At 36.0% G+C, this 26,925-nt stretch overlaps 1 protein-coding gene across 1 annotated transcript; it reads right to left on the bottom strand.

Moving 5' to 3' along the window:
- Nucleotides 1-26,631, bottom strand: ASIC5 (acid sensing ion channel subunit family member 5). The gene is made up of 9 exons (XM_059394168.1): nucleotides 26,330-26,631; nucleotides 16,964-17,201; nucleotides 15,920-16,045; nucleotides 13,354-13,503; nucleotides 12,045-12,192; nucleotides 9,642-9,698; nucleotides 7,210-7,378; nucleotides 1,744-1,835; nucleotides 1-191 (listed from the first exon to the last, which is right to left on the bottom strand). The coding sequence occupies exons 1-9, from the start codon at nucleotides 26,629-26,631 to the stop codon at nucleotides 1-3; spliced, it is 1,473 nt and encodes a 490-aa protein (XP_059250151.1).
- Between the last annotated feature and the right edge of the window lie 294 nt (nucleotides 26,632-26,925).

Genomic DNA, 26,925 nt, shown 5'->3' with positions numbered 1-26,925 from the left:
TTAGCATTCTTCTACGTGATTTCTCTTCCCCAGACGATCCTGAGGTGGAAGAGTCCCCGGCGTGATGTCAGGTATCTTCAGCAAGAACAAAATGCATATCCAGTAGAAATTGGTGAATATATATTCAATAATTTCTATAATTGTAATCATACTGGCCCCACAAAATAGGCCCAGTTGACCACCAACATCTGCTGTAATAAAGTCAGTAATGAAATTGAATAAATTATGTTTTTTTATAAAAAGCAAATTAAGCATTACTGAAATTTAAAATATTTGAAACAAATAAGTTAATCATAGCTGATATTATATGAAGATGAATTAATTATATCATTTTAAGTTTGGTGTCATCTCAAAAAGGAGGAAGTTATAAAGAAAGAAAAAACTGATGCCTTGAGTGAGAGAAAGGAGAGAGAGAGAGAGAGAGAGAAAGCAATTATAAAATCTGTTTCCAAGAGTGTAACTCAAAGATTTAGGAAGATATTAAATCTAGGGAAATTAATAAAACACCATAGACAATTACAAATTCACTTCCCTGTGTTGAATGAAGAACACAAATGTAATATTTAGATGGTTATATTGAGGAACGATGTTTTCCAGAAACAAATTTCTAAGCAATTTGGAAAACTATCTTTTTAAGCATTTGTAATATTTTATCCAATAAAGGCACGTTACACGATATATTGCCCTGTGTGTAAGAAAGTTTTAAAACCTGTATTTGTCTTTGTTGTTTGTGATTCTTTTGTAGTAAAATGTGACATAAAATTTACCATTTTAATAGATTTTAAGCTGTGGTTCTGTGGCATTAAGTACCTTCACACTGTGTGCAACCATCACCACCACCCATCTTCAGAACTTCCTCAACTGAAATCCTATACCCGTTAAAAAAAGTCCCCCAGTCCCGCATGCTTCTACCCCTGGCAACCACCATCCCACTTTTTGTCTCTATGAATTTGACTACTGAAGAACTAACTTCTTAAATAGATTACATTATTCATCTTTTTCTCAGTGCACGGGGCCATTCTTAGGATCCTGCTATTTTTGTAAAGAGGGGTAATGCAGTGTAGGTTGCCCTTTTAAATACAGGTTTTAAAACTTTCTTACACACAGGGCAATATCGTGTAATGTGCCTTTATTGGATAAAATATTACAAATGGGTAAATCTGTACATTTCCTCCCTATTCCGGGACTCAGCTGCCAGTGTGTGACTGCTGTCATTTGGCCTAAATCTGATACTCCTTACTGTCTCCAACATGACTTCCTCTAAATATTCAATGAGATATAGGAAATCAGCAATTCGATTTGTTAAGGATGTAAACAGAGAAGGGTTGTAAATGGAAGGTTGAATTTTGCTTGGTGGGTCTCTTCTTTTCAGTCCATTCTGGGAGGAGTTCTGCATGGAGGTCTGAGATGCCTGATCGGCCAGTCAGAGGGAGGATTGCTTCAACACCCTACAAATGACTATTCGACAGTGGTCATTTGCTGGGGGCGGGGTGGCGTGGGAAGGGAAAGTCAGATGCTGTGTGTAAATAGGAATGTCAGCCTTTTCTTTGTGAAAGCTGGTGTGAGGTTTGCTGGAGGAGTGTCTAGAAAGTGGGAAAGTGCCAGATTTAAATGAGAGACGAAAGACAGCCACTATCTCTTCTCCTCCATTGATAAGCTAAAACTTTAAGTACAAAAGAAAAAAAAAAAAAGACCCTGATAGAAAACGTCTTAGAAAGTGAGGAACAACTAAAGAACACTTACCAAGTAATTCAGACACACTCACTGCTTTTTGCTGCTGAGTTATCTTATAGTTTAAGTCACTATAGTTTATTTCAATGTTCACAAGATTCTCCCTGGGGATAAAAGTAAAGTTAATCTAGCGCAGGATAGTCAGCACTACTTTTAATTCCTCTTTGATAAAAGCAATATTCATTTTTAAATCATATGTCATTCAATGTGGAATGAAACAGAGCACTGGGATCACAACAGCTTCATTTGGAAGGTACTCTTATACCTCAGTTGGTATTTAGGAAGAAGAATTTTCCCCTAGATACAGTACTTCTATGCCTTATTCTTAAGAAAATTGGAAAAAGACATTACATGTAAATATCTATTAAGTAGACTGGCATATTTACAAGCATGTAAATGGGTGTCTACTTTGAATTAAATCTGTCCTGGTGTAATCTGGAGAAACTACATGGTTTCCCTGAGTCTTGGTTTCTTCATCTGTACTAAGAATTTCAGAGTCAAGATTTTAGAGTTGTATGAGGAGAAATTAAATAATGTGTGTAAAGAATGGCACAGAATCTGGTATATCCTGGGTATTCAATAAATGCAGTCATTTACTTTATAACATTGATATATTAAGGCAGAGACTCCGCTTTCTTAGTGCCTTCTAGAAATCTTTTTACGGGACCAGAGTGAATAAAAACTATTTTAAAATAACTCTTCAGGGGTGCCTGGGTGGCTCAGTGGGTCTGCCTTCGGCTCGGGTCATGATCTCAGGGTCCTGGGATCGAGTCCCACATCGGGCTCTCTGCTCAGCAGGGAGACTGCTTCCTCCTCTCTCTCTGCCTGCTTCTCTGATTACTTGTAATCTCTCTCTCTGTTAAATAAATAAAATCTTTAAAAAAATAAAATAAAATAAAATAACTCTTCATACAGTCTTGGATGCACTCACATGCTCTGTCTCCAGCTCAGAATTTACTTTAAACTGCAATAAAAATCCAACTGTGTCATGGTATTTTTTTATTTGAATCTACAATAGTTATTTCAAATGGAACATATTCCAAGCCAAGCTCTTGCTATTTCATCATTTATAATGTAATGACACTGAGAGCCAAATCCATGCATAAATATTTGTCTTACCTTCAAAATACATACAGATTCTAACCACCTCTCACCCCATTCTTTGCTACCATCATTGCCTAAGCTTTCAACATCTCACCTGGATTTTCCCAATAGCTTTCTGATTGGTCTTTCCACTTTCAGTTTTAATGTAAAAACTTCCCAGATACGTCCTAGTAGACTCTAAGTTAAACTCCATGACCCTATCTCTACCACCTACCTTCTCGCTTCGAACTTTCTCAACTCATGCCCTACCATCCCTAGCCATTACTTACACTGCTTCCTGCCACACTAGTCTCCATTCTGTTCTATCCATACATGAGGCATGCTACTGACTTAGAATCTCCCTCTACATTTGATTTCCCTCCTTCTGGAATGTTCTTCCACCATTTATTATTGAGGCTAGTTCTTATATCTCCTTGAGATCAGCAGTTTTCAACGTGTAATCACAGATGTTTAGGGATCCCCAGTATCTTTTTGGGGGTTCATAAAGTGAAAATTATTTTCATAATATATGAACGTATTATTTGACATTTTCACTGTGATTGTTATTTCAAGGAAGTAGCCACATTTAGGTGAAACATCATTTGTACTTGAAAGGATGACTGGCAAACTACGGTTATCCAGACTATGATATTTGGTAGACATTGTCACAAAAATGGAGGAAATGCCTTGTCTCTTCGAGAGAAATAACTGATAATATTTGCAGTTAGTAATAAATTTCAAGCTTAGCTTTTATGCTATTTTTATAATTTTGGAAAATCTGTGTCTGTTACAATGAGCTTGACAACTCCCCAACTTTAAAAGCCTTTTCTGATAAATAATGATATTAAAATAAAAGGTACATTATATAATTAATGGATCAATATTGAAAGACCTGCACAACTCGGAGAATTTTTCTAATAACAAATGCTGTTCAAAATCATTTATGAATGAAAGATCCATTGAAAGTACAAGATCAGTAGATACGAATATATTTAATAGATATTAATATATATTTTAAATATGAAAACTTCATTGGTATGTTTTGATATTTCACTACTTTCAAACGGCAGCCTTCAAATGACACCCTTTCCTCTTTTTGTCCTATAAGAGAGAAGCTGATAAGAAAGTCCATGTACTTTTTCCTTTGACACCTGGAAAAGCTCAAATGCTTGAGATATCTCATCCGAGTCCTACTTCATGACCACAGTGAAAGGCAAAGTCAATTGTCTCTCCTGGTTCTTCTAAGCTAAGAGAGGCTCTGCTTGGGAGACCCCAGAGACTTCCAGAAACTCTCATTACATGACCACTGAAATTTTTTCATACCCCTTGATGCATCATAGGTCCCAACACACAAATCAAATTTTGAATGGAGAGATAATCCCATTCCCCACCAGACAGCCATATGGTACAACTTACAATTAACATTTAAGAAACTACACGTATTGCATTTTGATGAGCTATCAAAGAAAAGTGGCACATATCTACAAAAGCTATTAAAATATGTCTCTATTTCCCAGTCATATATCTGTTTGACCCTAGATTTTCTTTACATTCTTCAAGCAAAATAACATAAATCAACAGATTAAGTGCAAAAGTGAGAATCCAGCTGGCATCTATTAAGCCAGACACTCAAGAAATTTACAATATTCCAAGATAATACCATTCCTCTTCTTGAATTATTTTTTGTTTCCAAAAACAGTTTTTAAAAAGCTTTTATCTATATTGCTACATAGTACATTTATTATTGTGATTGTAAATGAATCAATATATAGCATTTTCATGGTTTAAATTTCTAGTGTGACAAATATCGACACAACTCACACAAAGAAAACCTCATTGGACTCTTCAGTAACTTTGAAGAATGTAAAGGGACCTTGAGATCAGAAAGTTTGAGGACCACCACTTTAGGTCTCTACTCAATTGTCAGCTTCTCAGGTAGATCTTACCTGATCACAGTCCTCAACACTGAGAACAACCCTCCCTGACTTTGGCTTCCTCAGGTCCTTTTTCTGCTTCCTTTCTCTCCATACCACTTCGCACTCCCCGACATGACGATATATACATAGAGTTCATCTTCACCCCAGTGAAAATAAGTGCAAGAAATCAGAGTTTTTGCCTTTTGTTCACTGAGGAATCCTTAATGTCTCAAACACCCAACACATAATAGGTGCTCATTACATATTTGTAAAATGAATAAATAGGGGAACAAACTGAAGATGAAACAAATGAACAAAGGAGTAAATACTAACCTGTCTGTTTTATGAACTGAGGTGGAAACCAACCACCTGATGATTTTCAGAGAGCAACAATAATTGTCATGAAGAATGATTCCTATTCACAGTGTTTCCTAGAATTATGTGGTGTCCTCCAATATATCTTAGAAACATGGCTGTAAATCACTCTTCTAATTATTCAGAGTTTTAGAAATCAATATTCTTAACTACACTTAAATCAAAATATATCATTAATATGTTTACTTAATTTCCATTGGTTTAACCCAGGGTAACAAGAGAATGTGCTAGGTTTAAGTAGATAATCAGGGGGTACTGTCATATTTACAAATAATAAAACAGTTGTCAAACTGAAGGAAATAATAAAGTTGTCTTAGAAGTCCAATAATTTTAGTAATATTGCAATCTTTTTGTCCCCCATCATGCTCCTAATTTGCATGTACATTGATAATACTGTTTAATTTCCTAAGCACAAACCTCATAAACATTTCTAAACATTAACCATCTGTATTTTTGAGAGATGATAGATTTATACCTTACAAAAATAGTGTGATATTTACTAAGTTTCTCTCAGGCAAGTGACTTCCCCAGTAATTGGGTCTCATTGAATATATACCATGAGAGGCTATTGCTAACTCCCCATTATAAATATGATAGGAAGCTTAGCCTGAGTAGGGCAGTAGTATGGAACTGAATATGAGGATAAACGTTGGCTCATTCTTGGCCAGTTTCATTAGTAAAACAAATGAACTTTTAAAAATTTTCCATTTGAATTTAACATATTTTCAAGCAAAAGTCATATGAAATTATTTGTTTTATGCAAAACGGATTCATTCCCTTTAATATAGCATTCATACTCAAGTAGCTAGAAGTATTTACATAGTGTTTTGTAAATGCAATAAGCACTCCATTTTTCCTTGATCTCCTTATCATTATTAAAATCCAGATATTTTATAATTTCATCTCTCCTGACACAAACAGATATTCTTGGACTTAAGTCCTGAGCAATTTCAATCCATCATGAGGCATATTAAGTAATGATGTAATTCAGGAGATCTTGATCTGCCAAAAGGCACACAGACTGCACCTCTCAGTCATACTTAAGTCTAACAGAAATAATGCCATAAGTAAATCACATTCCCATATTAAAATGGAATACAAAGAGACATCTGTTCTGGACACAAGAACATTAACAAAGAGGTAATCTCAAATTTTCATGCCCTTCATCTTTATAATTGCTAAGTGTTTGAAATCATACCTATCAACCCTGTCTTGAAGAAAGTACTTTTTCTTGCTGACTTGTAAAGATCACTTCATTGTCTGGGCATTTCCATGGGGAAAGTATTTTATTTATTTTGTGAAAAGGAAGACCAGGCTAAAGGTGGAATCAAAATGTGCTTTCAACGTTAGATACCTGGCTTTTAATGAGTTAATACATATTCATTTTACTAAAGTACAAACTCCCATGGACTGCTGTTTCAGGCACTCTGCTTAAAAATATTAACAAAAAAGCAAAGAGAAACGTTAAGGTTGCTCCCTCCTTTTAGAACAAAGAGTTTTCTATGAAGTTTGATTTGTGATTTTGAAGTGGCAGCGTGGTGTAGTAGAAAGAGACCTAAGTTAATCTTTGGCTAATCAAACTTGGAAGGATATATCTTTGTGGAAAACTATAGGGAGACTGGAGTTCTAGGTCTCGGGCCCAAGTTCTTCCTGTGTCTCTGACTACCTTCCTAGGACAGTTACTTGAGATGTTGTGTGTGTCAGTTTACTTGCCTGTAAAATGAGAATATTAATTTGTGCTCCATCAACCTTACAGTCATTAAAACATTCAAACCATGTGATACTCAGGTGAGGAATTTTCGTATTTTAAAGCATCAGCTGATACTTGTCAGCCGTGTTATTTTCCCCAGTCAGTCCACAAACGTGAGATCATGAACAAATTCCTCAGGCAGGCTTCATTTTACTTTTCACACAATGAAACTGAAGGACTGAAAGACATGACCTTATCCACTTTTAAAATTCTAGATTTTCATGGTTAATTTCGTGATATAAGCCACTGCCTCCTTTGATTGTTCAGAATTTTGTTTCCTTGGCCTTTAGAAGTTTTTGAGTAAATAAAATGTTCCTGTTAGTTACAAATAATTTATAAGACTGAAAAGATTACCTGATATATTCCTGACTTTGATTTAATTTCTTCGAAAGATATTTCAAAGCTTTTTGACTTGGGAAAGTAGAATAAGAAATACTAGCAGGATATTCTGTTTCTTCACAAGGAACAGGACAGCTAGAATTATGTGTTCCCATTGTGCATAATCCCTTATCTTCAATGAGGTCTGGAATGAAAATCAGGGTATTCAGAGAAGAGGACAACTCCATAGTTAGGAGGACAGAGCTCTTACAAATTTCATCATTTTACTTTCAATGCTAAAAAAATGGCTAACAAGTTCTATCATTACTTTCTTGGCAAACAGTGTTTATATTTTATTTAGATTTCAGTGTAAATATAGCAAAGGAGATGGAAAATGAAACATGTAGGTGTTGTTATCTTTTAAATTCATTGAGTCATTGGATTCTGATCTTTGTTAGAAATCAGAAATTCTTTCTCAAAAAGTCTCTGGGCTTATTTCCATAAAATAGTATCCATTTAAACAGGAAAATGTTGGGAAGTTGTTTATGTGACATTGTGTCCCTCTGAGAAGAAATTTCAAACACTATCAGGAAAGCCAATGACGCAGGTTTAAAGTAAACTTACCCTTGGGTTTATCCCAAGTTCTAACTGAAATATGTGTCTGGGTGTTGAGGTTCTCTCGTACCTGTGGACCCAGTGACTTCTAAATCAGCCAGAGGTTCTCCGTCCTCTGTCTTCTCTAGACTTCTGTAGAACAATCAGACTATCTATGCAAATGTATACTGAAAAAATCCCCTGCCGGAGGTGATATATGTCTCTAGCATTCCGCTGGACCACATCCCAGTGTCCAGTCCACTGCTCCCCACTCTTGGTAGATATTCCGGTTCTTGTTTTCCCCGTGGCTTTGTTACTGAAACTCTTTGTTCTTGTGAACCCTTTGTTCACTAAGACCCCCTGATTAATGATAAACTTGGGACTTTTTTTTCCCCCAGAATCTAACCTAAAGGGCATGACTTTCGCACACACCCTCTAGTTGTTTACACTGGTTAAAACCACCATTCTTTCCCTCTACTCACACAGACGCGGTTCACTCACACACACACACTCTCACAAACACACACTTGTTTATGTATCGCTTATCCTACAACACTCTCTGAAGAACCACATGCATGGTTTGATTCCCCAAACTCTCTCTCCAACCCCCATTGGGAATAGGAAATTATAAGAAATTTGCTAATGTACCTCTTAACTCCACTGGTCACTAATCTGACTTCTGCATAGTCAGCTTGGAAGCTATTAAAAAAATATATGTGATCCCTTCTACCCTTGTCCATTCCATGAGATACTTTACAACAACGGAAAAGAAACCGTGAATTTCTTTTATTTTTCTTTTATTATTTTTACATTTTTAAAAATTTTTAACTTTTTCTTTAGAAACTGAATTTCTATTCCTGGTTTACTGGAGGTATTTCCACAATTGGATAGAATAGCAAGTTTTATAGGAGAGTATATAATATTCCATTTTAATAAAAAAAACCTCAGTGATTTAGCATCATAAATATGGAGCTACATATGTAGAAAAAAATAAAGGTAGACTATACTAGAGTGTTAATATTGGTTAGGGGTTAAGATAAACAATATGAAAGCAAAAAAAAAAAAAATGTTGCTTAAGAAGAAACTGTCCCCAGTAAAGGTGGCATGTATAATTTTGATTTCATTCGCATAAAATTTTATGTATGCCATATATATATAACATATGTATTTATATATGATATATGTATAATTAAACAGATAAAGGAAAGAATGGTCACATAAATAACGACAGTAATTTTGAGAGTGATGCAACTTCTACTGATTCCTACAAGATTCTTCTCTGTTCTGCATGTTTGAACTAGTCACAATATGCATGCTTTATGTAATAAAAAAATACAACAAAGTTATTTTGATTATACAAAAGTATCAAATTAAAAAACATAAAAGTTAGAAATAAAAATCAAAACTGTCTTGCTGTTACTTTGGCACTGAAAATATTTAATTCAGATTTATCTTGAAATCAGAGGGTTTTGTTTTCTCTGTTTTGTTTTACTGAGTCTATAAAAACTACTTAAAATTTTAAGAATACTGAAAAAACTCCCTCTTTACAATATCTATTCTGTTTCATTTCTGGACTAGCTATACTATAATTTAATGGCTTGTATAGGGGCACCTGGGTGGCTCAGTTTTTAAGCGTCTGCCTTTGGTTAAGGTCATGATCTCAGGATCTTGGGATCAGGCCCCACACCCGGGTCCCTGCTCAGTGAAGGGCCTTTTTCTCCCTCTTCCCCTGCCACTCCCCCTGCCTGTGCTCTCCTGCTTTCTCTCTGTCAAATAAATAAATAAAATCTTAAAAAAATAAAATAATGTTTTGTATAACTTTGAACATCTTTCATAGAAGTCCTGAAAATAAAGAAGTAAAGTAAAGCACTTACCAAGTGTAGGAGAAACACAGTTGTAAAACTTTTGTAGGTCACATTCTATCCCATTTCCTTAAAAATAATAAGTGTAAACATAGAGACTTTATATTTTATGAAATAAGTGGTATAATGACAAAAATACCTTCCATCCATCCATCCGTCTGTCCGTCCATCCATCCATCCATCCATCCATCCATCCATCTGTCCATTCTTTTGCAAAACAAAACAAAACAAAACAAGACAAAACAAAAGCTATGCAAACATGCTAATATCTAAGGAATATATACATTGGGAGGAAAAATAACAATGTTTTTATTTCCATGTTTCTTTTCTTCTCTGCCTATATACTAATTTTAAAAATGTAGCTTGGAAATTTATAATTGTTTTCACATTTATCATCTCATCTGTTCAAGTAGCTGTAGAGGGTTTGGTTCACCTTCTGTCCTTCTCTCTCTATCCATTGACTGATTGATTTTTATTTTTTACGGTATTAGTTGAAGGATGCACAACATCTTTTTGTGTGCTTTCTGTTTCTTGTTTTATTTCTATTTAAATTCCAGTTAGTTTCCATACAGTGTAATATTAACATCAGGTGCACAATTTAGTGATTCAACACTTAACATCCATTGATCTAAATATATATACACAAACTCGTACACCTGGTGGGCTGCTTTTCTAGTGGTCAGATAAGTACCAATATTATTAATCACTGGCTGTGGACCTTGAGAGGAAATTGTAAAATCAATATGGAGCAGAGCTGAGTTTGATCCTAGGCTGATTCTAAAACTTTAGTCATTGTACCTTAACACAGATACTTGTCTACTGCTATAACCCTTGTGGTCCCTAGGGTTAGTCACAGTGTTTACTCAATGCTCTTGCAAATAACCAAGAGAGATTGTCTATTTACAAGTTGTAAATAAACTTGGCTTACTATGAGGACGTTTCTTGGTAAGGGAAATGAAAGAAGCAAAAAGAAAAAAAATCTACTCCCAGCATTAAACTTATTTAAAAAACTTCTCTTTTCCAAAGTATGCTTTGCTTCTTCCAAAGATATTGTTACAAAGAACAATGATATTTTGGAAACAATCCATATCCAAAAAGTAGATTTTGGGGATTGCCTTTGCAAATTGTTAGTAGAGGTACTTTAGTTACTTCATTTAATGTCTATAGATCTCAATTTCATCATCTATAAGTAGATTCAGAAGGATATGTGAGGATCAAACTAAATAAGATATCATTTTGAAGGCACTTGGTATATGCTAAAGTTCATAAAAATGCCATGCTTTGTATTTTATAGTTCATCTTGTCTAGTTTCCGGCCCATATTTGTTATCCAGTTCTATTTGCAAGGAATAATACATTTAAAAATTTTAAACATTATAATCCATTCACCAATTCAGATGTTTCCCCCCAGAAACTTTGGAAAGATAATTGGCCATGACAAATCAGATCCAGCATGAGCGTTTTACAGAACTTAAGTTTCGAATAACCAGAATTCTAGAAAAAAAGGAAGTGATGATTCTCCAAATTCTAAGAAGCAATTTGTTAAGTAGGCATGGCATTAGTCTGTGTGTGAGAGATAGTGTATGTATGTGTATGTGCGCACCTGTATGTGTGAGATGGGCCACAACAGCCAATTAAAAAAAAATTAAACTGGTATTGCCTTTAACCCACTCTGTCTTTCTTTATGTATTTGCTGGCCAGGGGGTATGAGGCAAATCTGAATAAAAATAACCAAGGCTTATATAGAATGTATTCTGTATCAGGCCACTTACATGTTTCAAACCACTTACATACTTCTTTCATCTGTATGACAATCCTCTAAGGTAGGACACTGTTAGGATTCTCCCCCATTTTATAAGAAGTACAGAGAGGTTTAGTCTAAGGTCATGGAGAGGAGAACTTGCGTAGCTGAGATGAGCAGCCTGGTTCAGTGTCCAGCTCTGACCCACCCACTCTGCTCTATGGCCTTCTTCAGTGTTTGCTGCTGATGTCCCTGGCTCTGGAAATGTTCCAGATTGTTCGCAAAGGGAGCCTGGAGTTTGTTTGTTTGTTTGTTTTCTGACGATAAAGAAAAGAATTTCCCAATAATGACATATTCAGGGTTGATTCACATTTTTATAGATGATCTAATTTTTCTTTCAAATTGAGAAAATGGGGACGATCAATCTTAGATACTTAAGAGTACCCAATTTTACATCCTGGAAATAAGAACTGGAGACTAACTTGACTTTCTTTTCTTTTCTGGCAATCTCTGGCCTGTTTCCACGATTTAAGATCTGTTGGTGGGGGTTATACGTGTCAAGGAGACGACTTTCTGACATAGATTTCATAAGAATGGAAAACAATTTTATGGTATGTTATTTTCCATGATTCAGGTTAAGCTTGCATAAGAGGAAATTTGTCATTCTTTATTTACCAGGAAGCAGAAAAGGTAAACATCCACATTGTTCTTGTATGTGTTGAGCTTTACATTCCTTCAAGCAACCAGAAGTGCTATAGCTACTAAAATTCTGTAGCTTGATGTTAGGATTGCATTCTCCCCAGGGGTATTCTTGATGAACTGTCTAAGAGAAAATAAACACGTGGCTCAGGAGGTATATCTGAGACAATCCACACATTTCCATTCCAATAAGAGAAGCTAATATATATTTTTTTTACTTTTCTCTTGGAGCTCTTTGAAACTTTTTTTTTTAATTGACTACATTTGCCTGCATTGCTTACTCTTTTAGCCTGAAAATCCCCAAAGGTAAATATAACAGTGGTCCTTTAACACATATCCCAAATGCTCTGTACCTAAAATGAATCAATAAAATCACACAGACTGACTGCTCTAAATATTAAATCACATAATAAAAAATAGTATCATTTATGGAAATAACGTGTTACCATATTCATAGGTTCACCCACAAAACACCAATCAAAATGACAGGCAAAAAATCTTTTACTGAGCATTTACTATGTGCCAGGTAATATGGTAAATGGTTTTTTAAAAACAATATTTAAGATTTTATTTATCTGTTTGAGAGAAAGAGAGCACAGGAGAAGGTGCAGAGGGAGTGGGGAGAGAGAACCTCAAGCAGATTCCCCACTGAGGGCAGAGCCCAGCATGGGGCTCCATCTCAAGACCCAGAGATCATGAGCTGAAATCAAGAGCTAGATGCATAGCCTACGGAGCCACCTAGGTGTCCTGGTAAGTGCTTTCTTGATGTTGTTTCACTTAAATGTTGTAGTTGCTATAATAACTATGAAAAAAATGTCTTTTTCTCAGAGAGAGGAGATAGAATTTCAGGACAGTAATTAAGGAAATTGTAGAGCAAGCGGCTGGCAAATGGGAATCCACGACATGCCTGACTCCAAGATTCCTTGCTCTTCCCACTTATTTTTCTTCTTCCCAGAACATCCCATTGAGATAAAGCACAATTCAACAACTCAAGTTTCTCTTCATATTTCCTGATCCTTTCCATTTCTAATGAAATTTGAAGTTACCTTGAATTTTCCAGGCTTCCCAGCTTTTATTTATATTGTACATGTGAATTCACTGATATTACTACATAGGTACCTCCTAGTAATGGAAAAGAATCTGAAATGAAGCGAAATGTAAAACTTCCAGAGGTCTTCTAATAGCATGGCAGAAAGAGGTTTCTAGTGGAAGTATTATTTGGGTGTATATCCATTTATTACCCTACTTGACTCCGTCAAATTCTAGACCTTGTATATCTATTTACCTTGACTTGGCGGATTGTTACTCGCGCATGCATTCCTACAGGTGACGACAAGCCTAAGCCATCAATCTGCGGCACCTTCTTTGGTGAATGGATAACAAAGATGATTCCAGCATCAACAAAACCGAGGGCTGGGTCATCAGTGAATTCCTCCTGAAAGAAATGACCCCAAATTTTCCCCAATGACAAACATATCAATTCTACACAAGTTCAAGATTTCATTTTATTATCTTGTGATAGCATTTGACCTACTTAAAAATTAAATATTTCCTAACAATATCCAATTTCTTTTTATATGCAAACTGAAAAATAACCCCCTAAGATGTACTTTTCATGGTTGAATCACATGTCAAGGAGTTAACAGTTTCCATAGATTACCTTCGCCTTACATGAATACCATAGAACATATCATGACTGCTAATTGTCTGATTTCCCAGGGCGCTCTCTTCCCCTTGTGGTCTTTTAGTTGCTTCTTTCTTGCCTATTCGCTTCACTTTGTTTGTTTTAGAAAATCATTTGGCTCCTTTCTTCTTCTTGCAGTTAAAATCTCTGGCCTTATTTAAAATTGAAATTCATTTCCCCCAAGAGTGAAGACATACACTATGTTTTTAACACCAGTGCTCGTCAATAAATCCTAGACCAGATGAAAAAAATGAACCCTAAACTTGTGGTATCTTGTTATTAAAGATCTTCCTTGACTTACAGTGAGGTTACATACTGATAAGCCCACTGTAAAGAAGAAATATTGTAAAGCAAAAATGCATTTAAGACACCTGGTTTACAGAATATCATAGTTTAGCCTAATCTATCTTAAATATGTTTAGAGCACTCACTTTAGCCCAGAGCTGGGCAAAATTATCTAACACAAAACCTATTTATTAGTAGAATGTTGAACATCTTGTGTAATTTACTGCCTATGAAACCAAAAGTGAGAACCAGAATGGTTCTATGGGTGTAGTATGATTGCAAGTGTTATCAGTTACTTACCTGGTGATAGCGTGGCTAGCTGAGAGCTGCCTCAGCCCAACATCATAAGAGATTGTCCCACATATCATTAGACCAAGAAAAGATCCAAATTCAAAATTTGAAGTATGACTTCGACTGCATGCATATCCCTTTTGCACCATTTGTAAGGTTGAAAAATTATAAGTGGAGACATTGTTAAGTCAGGGATTGTCTGACTTAATAATTTCAGATTATAATTTCAGATTATAAAACGAAAGAAAGGGTTTGGGAATATGATGATATTTTTCCATGAATGGATCAACTGCATATGTAATTACACTTAATAAACATGCTTAATATCCTTTTTGTAGCTCAGGACCCTGTTTCTCCTCAGTCTGTTATGGCTTTCTAAGAAACACTCAACTGGCTAGTTTGGGCAAGTATTTAAGAGCCATTTACTTATGGAATATTACTTTGCATTTGCAGATTTTAATTGCATTCTAAAAATATTTGGGAAATTCTAGCTTGTAAAATTCATAATATAATATCTAAACAGACTATATGGCTAGTATTTAAGTGTCCTGCAAATATAAATAAAATATAAGTACAAGTAAATATATATATATATATATTTTTTTAGATAAGACTATATATATGTGTGTGTATATATATGCACACACACACACATATATATGCACTATACTGTTGCAGTACTGTGTTAGGAAAAAAGTATCTTGAGTGGGATACAGAGGAAGTTATGGAACATGCCTTAAAGAAAAACTCTTTGAAATTAGCCCATGGCCTTATTCATTTGGATTGAGAGGTAAGATACTTTAATGGGATTTGGAGAAACCAGGTTTACTTCTCAACTTCATATTAATCATATAACTTTGGATGCCTAATTTATCAGCATTTCAGAATCTTCATACATAAAACCATAATAATGAAGCAGAATATCCCTGAATGTATAATACTAAAAACAGTTGTGTAAGATACAACATAAGAATTACTCTTGGAGGGGAGAGCTACACCAAGTACCCTTGAAAGCTGACAACCACTGTATTCCTTAGGTTTCTGGACATCTGCCTCTCAGGCCTAAACACTTAAAGACTTCTTGGACCAATTACAAGTCTGTAGAAACTAGGCTTAGGCAGTCAGTTTATACAGCATTCTTTATACAATGAGTATTTTTTTAGTCATCCTTTAGATTCCATGGTTTGTCAAATGTGCATGCATGACTTCTTTCTAAAACATGTTACCTATTTTACATAAAAGTCTTTCTAAAAATATTCTTAAAATACATAAAGTCATTTTAAATTAACTATATACATTGTGGTTGAGAAACTTTTGGCTTCCTTATTTTGTGGTATGAACATTTCTGGAGCCACGAAAATGATGGTCAGTAGTATAGCTAAAAATGTCCAGATTATGCCTCTAAATTTTAATTTTTTAATCTCTATGTCAATATTTGCATCCATGAGACTTCAGGCTAGGTTAACAAAAACTGAAATAATACCAACTGTGGGACCAATATGACAGGGCAAAATATTTTGATCAAATCTTTTGAAACCTCTGCACATTCTTATTTGTTTGATGCCTGGCAAGGTTTAAGAAAGTTCAGTACCTGATTGACATTGAAGAGCAAGCTTAAACCTCTTCCAGAGACACTCACTTTTTCCTTTGCTTGAATATTTTCACCATGATTAAAAGTAAAACAATTTCCATATTCAGTGAAGACATGTGCAAAGTCCTCAATATGAAAATGAACCAAATGAAATGTAATTAGTTAGGTATTTTGGTGACTTTTGAAGTTGAAGTTGTTCTAACTTTAAAAAAAATCAGATGTCTAAACGAGAATGCAGAAATATCAGACAGAAGAGGTAATGTGGTGATTCTGGTTTGTGTTCATTAACAGGTTTGTTTTTTTTTTTAATATGCCTGTGTCAATCTATATGTGATTATCTGAGATTTTTTATGTAAATAAACATGTTTTTAAAAATTATTTGTTGTGGTTTAGTAAGGATTCATGGAAGCATGTATTCTTACCTAGGGAGAAGGCTCTTTGAGGGTTCCCCCCGCCACCACCATTGGTATCCTCCAAATGCCAATACCACATAGGCACCCATATGATAAAAACTGGGCCAATCTGAATACCCTATTCCCTCACTTCAGTAACTGGTTTAGGAACTGACATGTGTCCTACACAAAGCTAATCAGTCTTGCACGGAATTATTAAGAGGATACTGGAGTGTTAACATATGATAATGAGAGGTGAGGGTTGTCAGCAATCATCATGGCTCTGTGAGGAGAATTCACACAGGGGAAAAACTAATGTGAGTCACGAGATAGAAAGAGAGAGAGAATGTTAGTGATATTGTCAAAGTGTCTTGGTTGAGCCTATTCTGAAGCCAGTCCTACTCTCAAGAGTTCCCTGTTAATTAACCCGATGCATTCTTTCTCTGGCTTCTCTTAACTAATCACTTGGAAAAAGAAGTATGTTCCATGTATATTCTATACCCCATGATGTCATAAGGCTGAACTAATGAAATAGCCTCTTTCAGCAAATTTTGTTTGATTCTCTGTGGAAGTAAACTTCATCTCCGTGTGAAACAGTAGAGTGCAGTGGTTTATTATGTTGATGATATTTGAAGAAATATCAAATTGTTACCTGTGGGCCACATGGCTTTCCAAAAAAGTCACATTCCAACAGTGTGCTACTGTTGAGATAAAAACCATTTTTTTTTACAAACTCTGTAATGCTGAAGTTTTGATGACTTGTGAGAAAATCAATAGCATCTTTAAAGCCAGTGTAATTGGACCTGATTTCCTGAAGATGGAGAACTTTGTAGACAATATTCCATAAGAAAAAAATAATACCAAATTTGGCTGCAGCTTCTGTTTGGAACCTATTAGGGGAAAAAAAAGGCAATATTTAGAATAGCAAAGACTGTCTATTAACTAGAGGACAGACACCAAAAATCTGGGCCCTATCAGCTTCTCCAGCTTATCTAATGTTACCTTCTCCTTCATTCATACAATACATTTAGGGAAAACTGAATTCCTAAGAGTTCTTTGCCACATCTGAAATCTGCCTTGCATTTTTACTTGTCATTCAATTACCTAGAAGACTTTACAGACCTAGATCTGGATACATCCTAATGGATCTTCAAGACCCAACATGAAGAGAGAAGTGGGAATGTAAAGTTGCTAAGAATATAGACTCAGGAGCCAGATTTCCCAGGTTCGAATCCCAGCTCTGTCATTGTGGCTTTGTACTCTGCCAAAGCAGTTATGTTGGAATTATTTTCCAACATCTCCCTTGTGTATATCTGGTTACAATAGTAGAGTAAGAACTTCAGTCTCAGACGTACTTTCTGGTACATCTCCTGACTCAACTTGTTGATATGGGGTAACAGCCAGGACGGAGCTCTTCCTGCTTCCTCCAGCTGCTTCAACTCTCGGATCAAATCAGAGTGCGACCTGGAGAAGGTGCCAGTTCATCCTGCAGGTGGCTTACCCTACTGAGATCAGGGGTGGCGAAGAAGAGAGACACACCTTCCTAGTTCCTATTTCTTCCTTCCCTTCAGATCTGTTTTCCTTTCTGACTGCTGATCTTGCTGATTTCAAGCCCAACACCAGAAATGGAGGCAAGAGACTTTCAAAAACTGCTTAATCAACCCCAACGTATAGTGGACTTAATCCTTATACTAAATTCATTCTGTGTCACTCATAGGGCTCTTGTTCTCCAAGGAAGCCCTGATTGTTACAGCCAATGAGTGACTTCATCTCACTGTGACTCAGTTTTCTCACTTGTAAAATCAGGGTATGTTAAAAGCCTACCTCAAAATGTTATTTTGATGGTCAAGTTATTTTTCTTAAAGCATTTAGAAATGTGTCTGGAATATAGTGAAAGTTATGTAAACATTCATGAAATTAATGCCCCCCATCACTGTCCAAGTATTTTCCTGGCAATTAAAGGAGAAGGAATCTATTCACCCTAACTACAATAAGTAATCTGTGATTCCCTTCTTTCGCTGATCAAGTTCCACATTGCCTTGTGTATAGTAGTTTATTTGCATACACCATATACTTTCCAAAATATGATTAATATTTTCATATTTTGAGTATTATAAACCTTGAAACTGGACAAATACTCTTCATTCAAATTTGTTGTTAGAAAGCATAGAACGAGGAGTGTATTCTCGCTTGCTAAGTACACAGAGCCATGTGGTGCTGGGTTTGTGTAAATGTGACCTCACTCCTGGACTTCCTTTCTGTCCCAGATTTTATATTTTATCTTCACTTTCTCTTATCATGTAATTTTGCTTTCTCCTATAAGCCACATTAAACCCTTTCTCAATCAAGGTAGAGTATACATACAAAACATGGAAAATAAAAAACACACCCAAACCAGCATCATATATCTTTTTAGAGGCGAGAAACCATTTTCACGGTCAGGTCTGAGTAGAATCTCTTATTTAACCAGCTATAAGCCTTGAAGGCCTGTCTAAATCCACCAGCCTATGTTCTACATTCTTATGCATATCCTCCTCTGACTTCCCCTTTCCTTACGGACACCTTACCCATGGTGGTATTCTACCTGATAAGAGTATACCCCAAAACCTTGCTTTTCTTGGTCAGCAGTGTTCCTAGTAATCTTTGCAGAGTTAACAGTCTACATTTGCAAGTGATCTGGGAGGGGGATCACAGTGGTAGCCCTAATTGAGGGATGGACCTTGAACTTCCTTCAGCTTTCCATCTCTCTGAATGATGACACTATGCCAGGGATCTGCTCCAAAACCCTGCAACTTTGGGGTTTCTACCCAGGCTGAGAGTCAATACTACTTCCCACGATGTTCATTGGATTCTTTTCAAAACAATTATACAGAGAAATGAAGTAATTTTCACATGTGTAGGAGGTATAAATATAATAGATAAATAGGGTTAAAGGGAGGACGTTTAAAATACTTTTTTAATTGTGTTATGTTAGTCACTATACAGTACATCATTAGTTTTTGATGTAATGTTCCATGATTCATTGTTTTCATATAACACTGGGTGCTCTCTGTAATCCATGCCCTCCTTAATACCCATTACCAGGCTTACCCATCCTCCTACACCCCCCTTCTAAAACCTTTTGTTTGTTTCTCAGAGTCCATAGTCTCTCATGGTTCGTCTCCCACTCTGATTTCTCCCCCTTCATTTTCCCTTCTCTTAATGTCCTCCATGCTATTCCTTATGTTCCACAAATAAGTGAAACCATATGATAATTGACTTCCTCTGCTTGATTTATTTCACTTAACATAATCTCCTTCAGTATCATCCCTGTTAATATAAAAGTTGGGTATTCATACTTTCTGATGACTGAGAAATAGTCCATTGTGTATATAGACCACATCTTTTTTATCCAATCTCTGTTGAAGGACCTCTTGGCTCTTTCTATATATTGGATATTGTGGCCATTGATGTTATGAACATTGGGGTTCATATGGCCCTTCTTTTCACTACATCTGTATCTTTGGGGGTAAATACCCAGTAGTGCAATTGCAGGGCCATAGGATAGCTCTATTTTTAATTTTTTGAGGAACCTTCACACGGTTTTCCAAAATGACTGCGCCAATTTGCATTCCCACCAACAGTGTAAGAGAGTTCCTTTTCCTCCTCAGCCTCTCCAACATTTGTTGGTTCTTGCCTTGTTGATTTTTGCTATTCTAATTGGTGTAAGGTGGTATCTCAGTATGGTTTTGATTTGAATCTCCCTGATGGCTAATGATAATGAACATTTTTTCATGTGTCTGTTAGCCATTTGTATGTCTTCTTTGGAGAAGTGTCTACTCATGTCTTCTGCCCATTTTTCGACTTGATTATCTGTTTTTTGGATGATGAGTTTGAGAAGTTCTTTATAGATCTTGGATATCAGTCCTTTGTCTGTAGTGTCATTTGCAAATATCTTCTCCCATTCTGTGGGTTGCCTCTTTGTTTTTTTGACTGTTTCCTTTGCCGTGAAGAAGCTTTCGATCTTGATGAAGTCCCCAAAGTTCATTTTCACTTTTGTTTCCCTTGACTTTGGAGATGTGTCTTGAAAGAATTTGCTGTAGCCAATGTCTAAGTGGTTACTGATTATGTTCTCCTCTAGGATTTTGATGGATTCCTGTCTCACATTCAGGTATTTTTTCCATTTAGAGTTTATCTTTGTGTATGGTGTAAGAGAATGGCCCAGTGTCATTCTTCTGCATGTGGCTGTCCAGTTTTCCCAGCACCATTTATTGAAGAGATTGTCTTTCTTCCATTGGATATTTTTTCCTGCTTTGTCAAAGATTATTGATTAGAATTGAGAGTCTATATCTGGGCTCTCTATTCTGTTCTGTTGGTTTATATGTCTGTTTTTGTGCCAGCACCATGCAGTCTTGGTGATCACAGCTTTGTAATATAACTTGAAATCAGGCAATGTGATGGCCTCAGGTTTGTTTTGCTTTTTCAACATTTCCTTGGAGATTTGAGGTCTTATCTAGTTCCATTTAAATTTTAGGATTGTTTGTTCCAGCTTTTTGAAAAACACCATTGGTATTTTGATTGGGATGGTGTTGAAAGTATACATTGCTCTGGGCAGCATAGACATTTTAACAATGTTTATTCTTCTGATCCATGATTATGGAATGTTTTCTTTAAAAAAAAAAACCTTATTACACCATAATAGTTGAGACCATGAAGGTGATCTAGGCGATGAACTAGAGTTAATGGATAAAGCTACCAATATTTGGAACAAATGAAGTAAAAAAAGTTATGAGACATATCGTTCAATGTAACACCAAAGTGTCTTGCTCTGAGTATATTTTTTACTTAAATCCTGCCCAAGTCTATTATTTTAGAAATCTTGCTTAGAGTTTGCCATACTCTTTTATTTAACATACACTGGTAAGAGGCAAAGAAAATAGTAATAAGAATGTGTTGTTTTGTTTCAATAAGTTAATAATTGATAGCCAGTTAATGAATGCATGTGCTAACGCCTCTAACTACACATCCCCAGATTTTGTGACCCAAATGCATACATTTCGTCTGATATCCAAATTGATGCTTGACTCAGACCTTCATTGGATCCCACCAAAACTGATCTAAGTCTAGCATGTGTTAGCAAGAAATATATATTTTACAGATCATTTTATGGAGAAGAAAAATAGAGAAGAATGTCTGCTGTTTGGATTCTCCTACAAGAAAATTTAAGTATCTTATAGTATTCTATGAAAATAAAATCTTTGACATGTGCCCATTTCATTTTTGTATAAGAGTCATGATTTTATCTTTTATTTAAAATCCCTGGGGCCCCTGTGTGGCTCAGTCAGTTAAGCAGCTGCCTTCAGCTCAGCTCATGTTCCTGCCTGGAATTGAGCCCCACATTGGAGTCCCTGCTCAGCAGGGAGCCTGCTTCTCCCTCTCCCCCTGCCTGCCACTCTCCTACTTGTGCTCTCTTTATCTCTTTGTCAGATAAATAAATAAAACCTTTAAAATCCCTTACCTCATATTTAAGCAGTAGGTTTGGAATAAACAAAGAAGCACAGTGACTACTGTGAAGATAAACAGAACTCAAGTTATTCATTCTAGTACAATAGCTCAAATAACATCCGAATTCACTCTATCCCATCATTATTTCTGGTTTTATTTTTTATTTATTTTATTTCTGTCTTTAGTAGAAGAAAACAAATTTCGGAGGTGTGTTTTTTTCCCCAAAATATAATATAATGGAAATCCGTGATTAATTTTATGCTGAAGATAGTTTAGTGAACACGTTTGACACAGGAACATTTGAGGATAGGTCCCACAGGAACAAAACCAAAAGCAGTCTTGAAATTCCTGGAATGTATTGTGAGGTATGATTTTTATAAATCTCTGGAAAATGTATCCTGATGAGTTCAAGTCATTGTTTTGTGGTAAAGAAATTTTCAGGCTTAAAATTTGTAAGTATTTTTCAGTCAAATGTGAATGAAATAATACCAACAAGTCCAGCTGTGTTGAATATTGAACAAGAATATATAAAGAATGCAATTTTGATGAAACCATTGACAAATTTGCAAAAGGCTGAAAAATGGAAGCTACAGTGCTAAAATTATTCATCACACTAACAGATCCAAAATAAAGGTCTTCCTTTTTATTTCAAAAATACATTAATGTTAAAAATTATCAGTGCATTATTTCTTTCCTATTTTTGTACTATATTTACTTAATTAAAAATTTAGAACAAATACACATAGGCCATATTGCTGTATGTTTAATTTCATATTGTAACTGAAAATAATTTTGTTATATAAAGGAGGGGAATGTTACAAAAATTATTTACTCTAGGCTGTCATATACATTGCACTGGCCCCTGGTACCAATGGTAAAAAGTAAACCCTTCCTGGGCACCTGGGTGACTCAGTTGTTGGGCGTCTGCCTTTGGCTCAGGTCATGATCCCAGGGTCCTATGACTGAGGCCTTCACTAGGCTCCCTGCTCAGTGGGAATTCTGCTTCTCCCTCTCCCACTCCCCCTGCTTCTGTTCCCCCTCTCTCTGTGTCTCTCTCTGTCAAATGAATAAATAAAATTAAAAAGAATTAAATCCTTCCTAATAATCTGAGATCTCTTGGCAAAATTTCCTCAACTCAGGTATTGATTCCGGCTAATAAGTTAGTTTAGCAAGAGTACAGACATTAGGAGCGAACAGCAGACATCTTTTTCAGTCCCTAACTAGTAACTTTAAGGAAACTGCAACGGTACACCTTACTTTCTCTCCTGTGAATTGGAGGCAATACAGTTTAGAATAATGGTCTTCAAATTGGGATGTGTATAGACCTGAGGATACGTGTGCACAGACAATTTTAAGGGAATAAATTTCTAGATCTTCAACTTTCACATAAGGTTCAAAAAGAGACTGCCTTCACAACTGTGCTTTTCCCATTTATGAAAGACTGTTTACCTGTCACCCATCAAATCCTAGCCTATAATAATGCATTCTGGTGTCTGTTAAACTCAGGGCTTCTAATAGACCCATTCACAATTAAATTGTACCTTACTTCAGAAAAGACTCTAAGAATTAATCAAGGCCCCTTAAATTTTTCTTGCTTTGTCATGCACATATTTCTGATTAGGGTGAAGCTTGGCATTAGACACAAGGTGTTTGAGCCCTTGCTAGGACTTTCTGAATTGAGAAAAGCTATAGTAGGGCATCTTGGCTCTTTCCACTGTTTGGTGACTGTGGCCATTGCTGCTGTGAACATTGGGGTACAGGTTGCCCTTATTTTCACTACATCTGTATCTTTGGGGTAAGTACTCAGTCATGTAATTGCAGGGTCATAGGGTAGCTCTCTTTTTAATTTCTTAAGGAATCTCAACACTGTTTTCCAAAGCGGCTGCACCAATTTGCATTCCCACCAACAGCATAAGAGGGTTCCCCTTTCTCCACATCCTCTCCAACACATGTTGTTTACTGTCTTGTTAATTTTTGCCATTCTAATTGGTGTAAGGTGGTTATCTCAATGTGTTTTGATGAATGAACATTTTTTTCATGTGTCTAGTAGCCATTTGTATGTCTTCTGTGGAGAAGTGTCCATTCATGTCTTCTGCCCATTTTTTTACGTGACTATCTGTTTTTTGAGTGTTGAGTTTGAGGAGTTCTTTATAGATCTTGGGTATCAGTCCTTTGTCTGTAGTGTCATCTGTGAATATCTTCTCCCATTCTGTGGGTTCCCTTTTTGTTTTGTTGACTGTTTCCTTTGCTGTGCAGAAGCTTTTTATGTAATTAAAAACAACCACCACCACCACCACCACAACAACAACAAGAACAACAACTTTCTTCTTTCTGGAACACTCAACATGAAATCTACTCTCTTAACAATTTAAGTGTAAAAAACAGTATTGTTGATTATAGGTACAATGTTGCCCAGCAGGTCTCTAAAGCTTCTTCATCTTGTACAGTCATATAAACTTAATGCATAATGATTTCTAACTCCCCATTTCTGTTCCCTTTCCCTCAGTCCTTGGCAACCACCATTCTACTCTTTGGTTTTATGAATTTGATTATTTCAGATACATCACAAAAGTGGAATCATGTAGTATTTGCCCTTCTGCGACTGGCTGATTTTATTTAGCATAATGTCCTCAAGGTGTATCCATGCTGTTTCTCATTGCAGAACTTCCTTCTTCTTTAAGGCTAAATAATGTATCAGTGTATGCACATTTTTGTTTATCTGCTTATCTATCAATGGGCATTTAGTTTGTTTCCACATTTTAGGTATTACGGATACTATTGCAATCAGTATGGGAATGTTAGTATCTCTGTGATATCTTGTTTTAAATTCTTTTGGACGTATACTTAGACATGAAATTGTTGGATTATACGGTAAATCTATTTTCAATTCTTTGAGAATTTTCCATAGTGGGTGCTCCCTTGTGCATTCCCACCAACAGTGTATGAATATTACAGTTTCTTCACATCCTCACCCACACTTGCTGTCTTTGGTTTTTGTTGTTGATTTTGGTTTTTGGTTGTTTGTTTTTTGTTTGTCCATTTTAATAATAGCCATCCTGACAGGTGGTATCTAATTGTGGTGTTTGTTTGCATTTCTCTAATGTTTAGTGACACTGAGAATTTTTTTTTCATATACCTGCTGGCCATTTCTGTATCTTTTCTGAAGAAATGTCTATTTTAATCCTTAGTACATTTTTAAATTGGGTCATTAAGTTTTATGGGGATTTTTGTTTGTTTGCTTTGAGGTATAAGAGTTCTTGATATTTTGAAGTTTTACCCCTTAATGATTGCTTTTTCAAACAAACAAAAAAAAATTTACCAATGATGATTGTTTCTCTAAAGAGAAGATCTGTGAACTTTCTCATACTACCATTCTCAAAATAGTAGCTACGTTTTATTTTATAACAGATCTCTTCCACTAATCTTTGCTTGTATTAGAACACAGACCACTTAACATAGACAATAGTACTGAAAATCTCTGGGGGGGGGGTTGATTTGCTTTTACTCTTTGGGACCTTGATACACATCTTGACACATATCTAGCAGTCACACAAATGTGCTATAATATCCAATACATACGGAACACCTGTCTGAGGAAGATCCCAGGAATGAGACAAAATGGTGTATATATTATCTCATCTAATGTAACAGCAAACATGTGTAGATAATATGATATAGTTATAATTTATACATACAAAGGTTTAAGCTCAGAAGATTGGTCAGGGGTGGTTCTAGGAAATCACCACAACCCCCCCCAAAAAAATCCTACATGTGACCTTTCAGGCTCATCCATAGGAGGCAAGTATAGGGTTTTCTCTGGAAGGCCTCAAGGGGAACGGCTATGCTCCTACAGGAGATGTAGTGTAGTTGTTGAATTGCTATTTTCTGGAGGGAGTTGTAGTTAAGGATTCAAGAATAGCAGAGCATTACGCCAAGTGACCTGAGCTCAGGGCCCTGTGTGACTGCACAGGTCCCAGGTCTGTGAAGCTGGTCTGCCTCTGTTATATTAAGGGTCTAATCACAAATGCACTGGAACATTCCCTGTCTCTAAATTACTTTTGTACCATGGTTCTCTCTTCAGGTTCTTCCTCATCTCCACCTAGAAACTGTTATTAAGCACATGTCTAGGGCATCCTTGATACTCGGACTTCCATGACACCCTGGACACAGCCTGTCCCTTGTGCTTTCAGAGCAACAATCATATATGTTGCATTGGGACTGTATATGCTTCTCTCTTTTTTTGCTAATTAACAAACTCTTTAAGTGCAAAGATCCAGACTTTTACATTGATCTAGCCACAGGGTTTGGTATGATGTCTAGTAAATAATTACAGAAAGAAAGACAGAATAAAAGAAAGAAGAAACCAAATAAGCTTCTTTCCCCTTCTATATTTGGGTTTTTAGGTATAATTTAAGAAGTTGATGGGTTTAGGTACATTAACTATCACATGATAAAACTCTATTGTCAGTGACACAAGAAAGGTTATATGAGCAATGTTGTAGAGACTTATTACTACTTAAAGAAGAATTTTTACCTGTTTAAATTGCAAAATGTCACAGCTGGGAAGTCAATCTTTTCGACATACTGAACCTCTATCGATGTCGTGGTGGGCCATGTGAAGTAGTTGACCAAGCGACTGTAGATCTGCCATACAACGAGTGAGACTGAGCCCAAGACTACCACCAACCAGATCAGCTTGCGAATTCTGCTCTGGTTGCGAACGATGTTGTGCACCCCGTGAAAGGAAGTGGAGATGGCAAAGTCATGGTCAAACTTCTTTCGATCAGTGGGAGAGGGCAGCGGTTTCTTTGAAAGGCATAGCTTTATCTTTTCCATGAGTCCTTAAGTTTACCAAAATATTGAACCAAACAAAAGTAATGAGTCAGAAATCCTTAATGCTATCTGTGAGAAACATAACTCTAAGAAGTTCAAACAGGTTACCCTTTTTAGGTTGGAATACATCAATATTCAAAATCCACCTTGGGTTACATGGTTTCTTTAGGCATCAGGAAGTAGAAGAATTGATAGCATGGGTCTGATCGAATGGGTGGCTTGCAACTCATAATCTTCAAAAAATTAGTTCTCATTTTTGAAATACAATTTCTCGGGGCACCTGAGAAACAGACCTGA

The sequence above is a fragment of the Mustela nigripes genome, chromosome 1 (genome assembly GCF_022355385.1).
Source record: "Mustela nigripes isolate SB6536 chromosome 1, MUSNIG.SB6536, whole genome shotgun sequence".
Taxonomy (NCBI): Eukaryota; Metazoa; Chordata; class Mammalia; order Carnivora; family Mustelidae; genus Mustela; species Mustela nigripes.
Note: the sequence above shows the minus strand (reverse complement) of the source record. Positions and strands in the feature narration are given on the sequence as shown.

What these genes read in the sequence shown, in the direction of transcription:
- ASIC5 (XM_059394168.1), bottom strand. Translation starts at nt 26,631, where the DNA reads ATGGAAAAGATAAAGCTATGCCTTTCAAAGAAACCGCTGCCCTCTCCC. An exon ending in CTGTGTTTCTCCTACACTTG is followed by an intron (nt 7,379 to 9,641) that starts GTAAGTGCTTTA and finishes TTTTCATTCCAG; the next exon opens with ACCTCATTGAAGATAAGGGA. An exon ending in GAGTGTGTCTGAATTACTTG is followed by an intron (nt 192 to 1,743) that starts GTAAGTGTTCTT and finishes ACTTTATTACAG; the next exon opens with CAGATGTTGGTGGTCAACTG.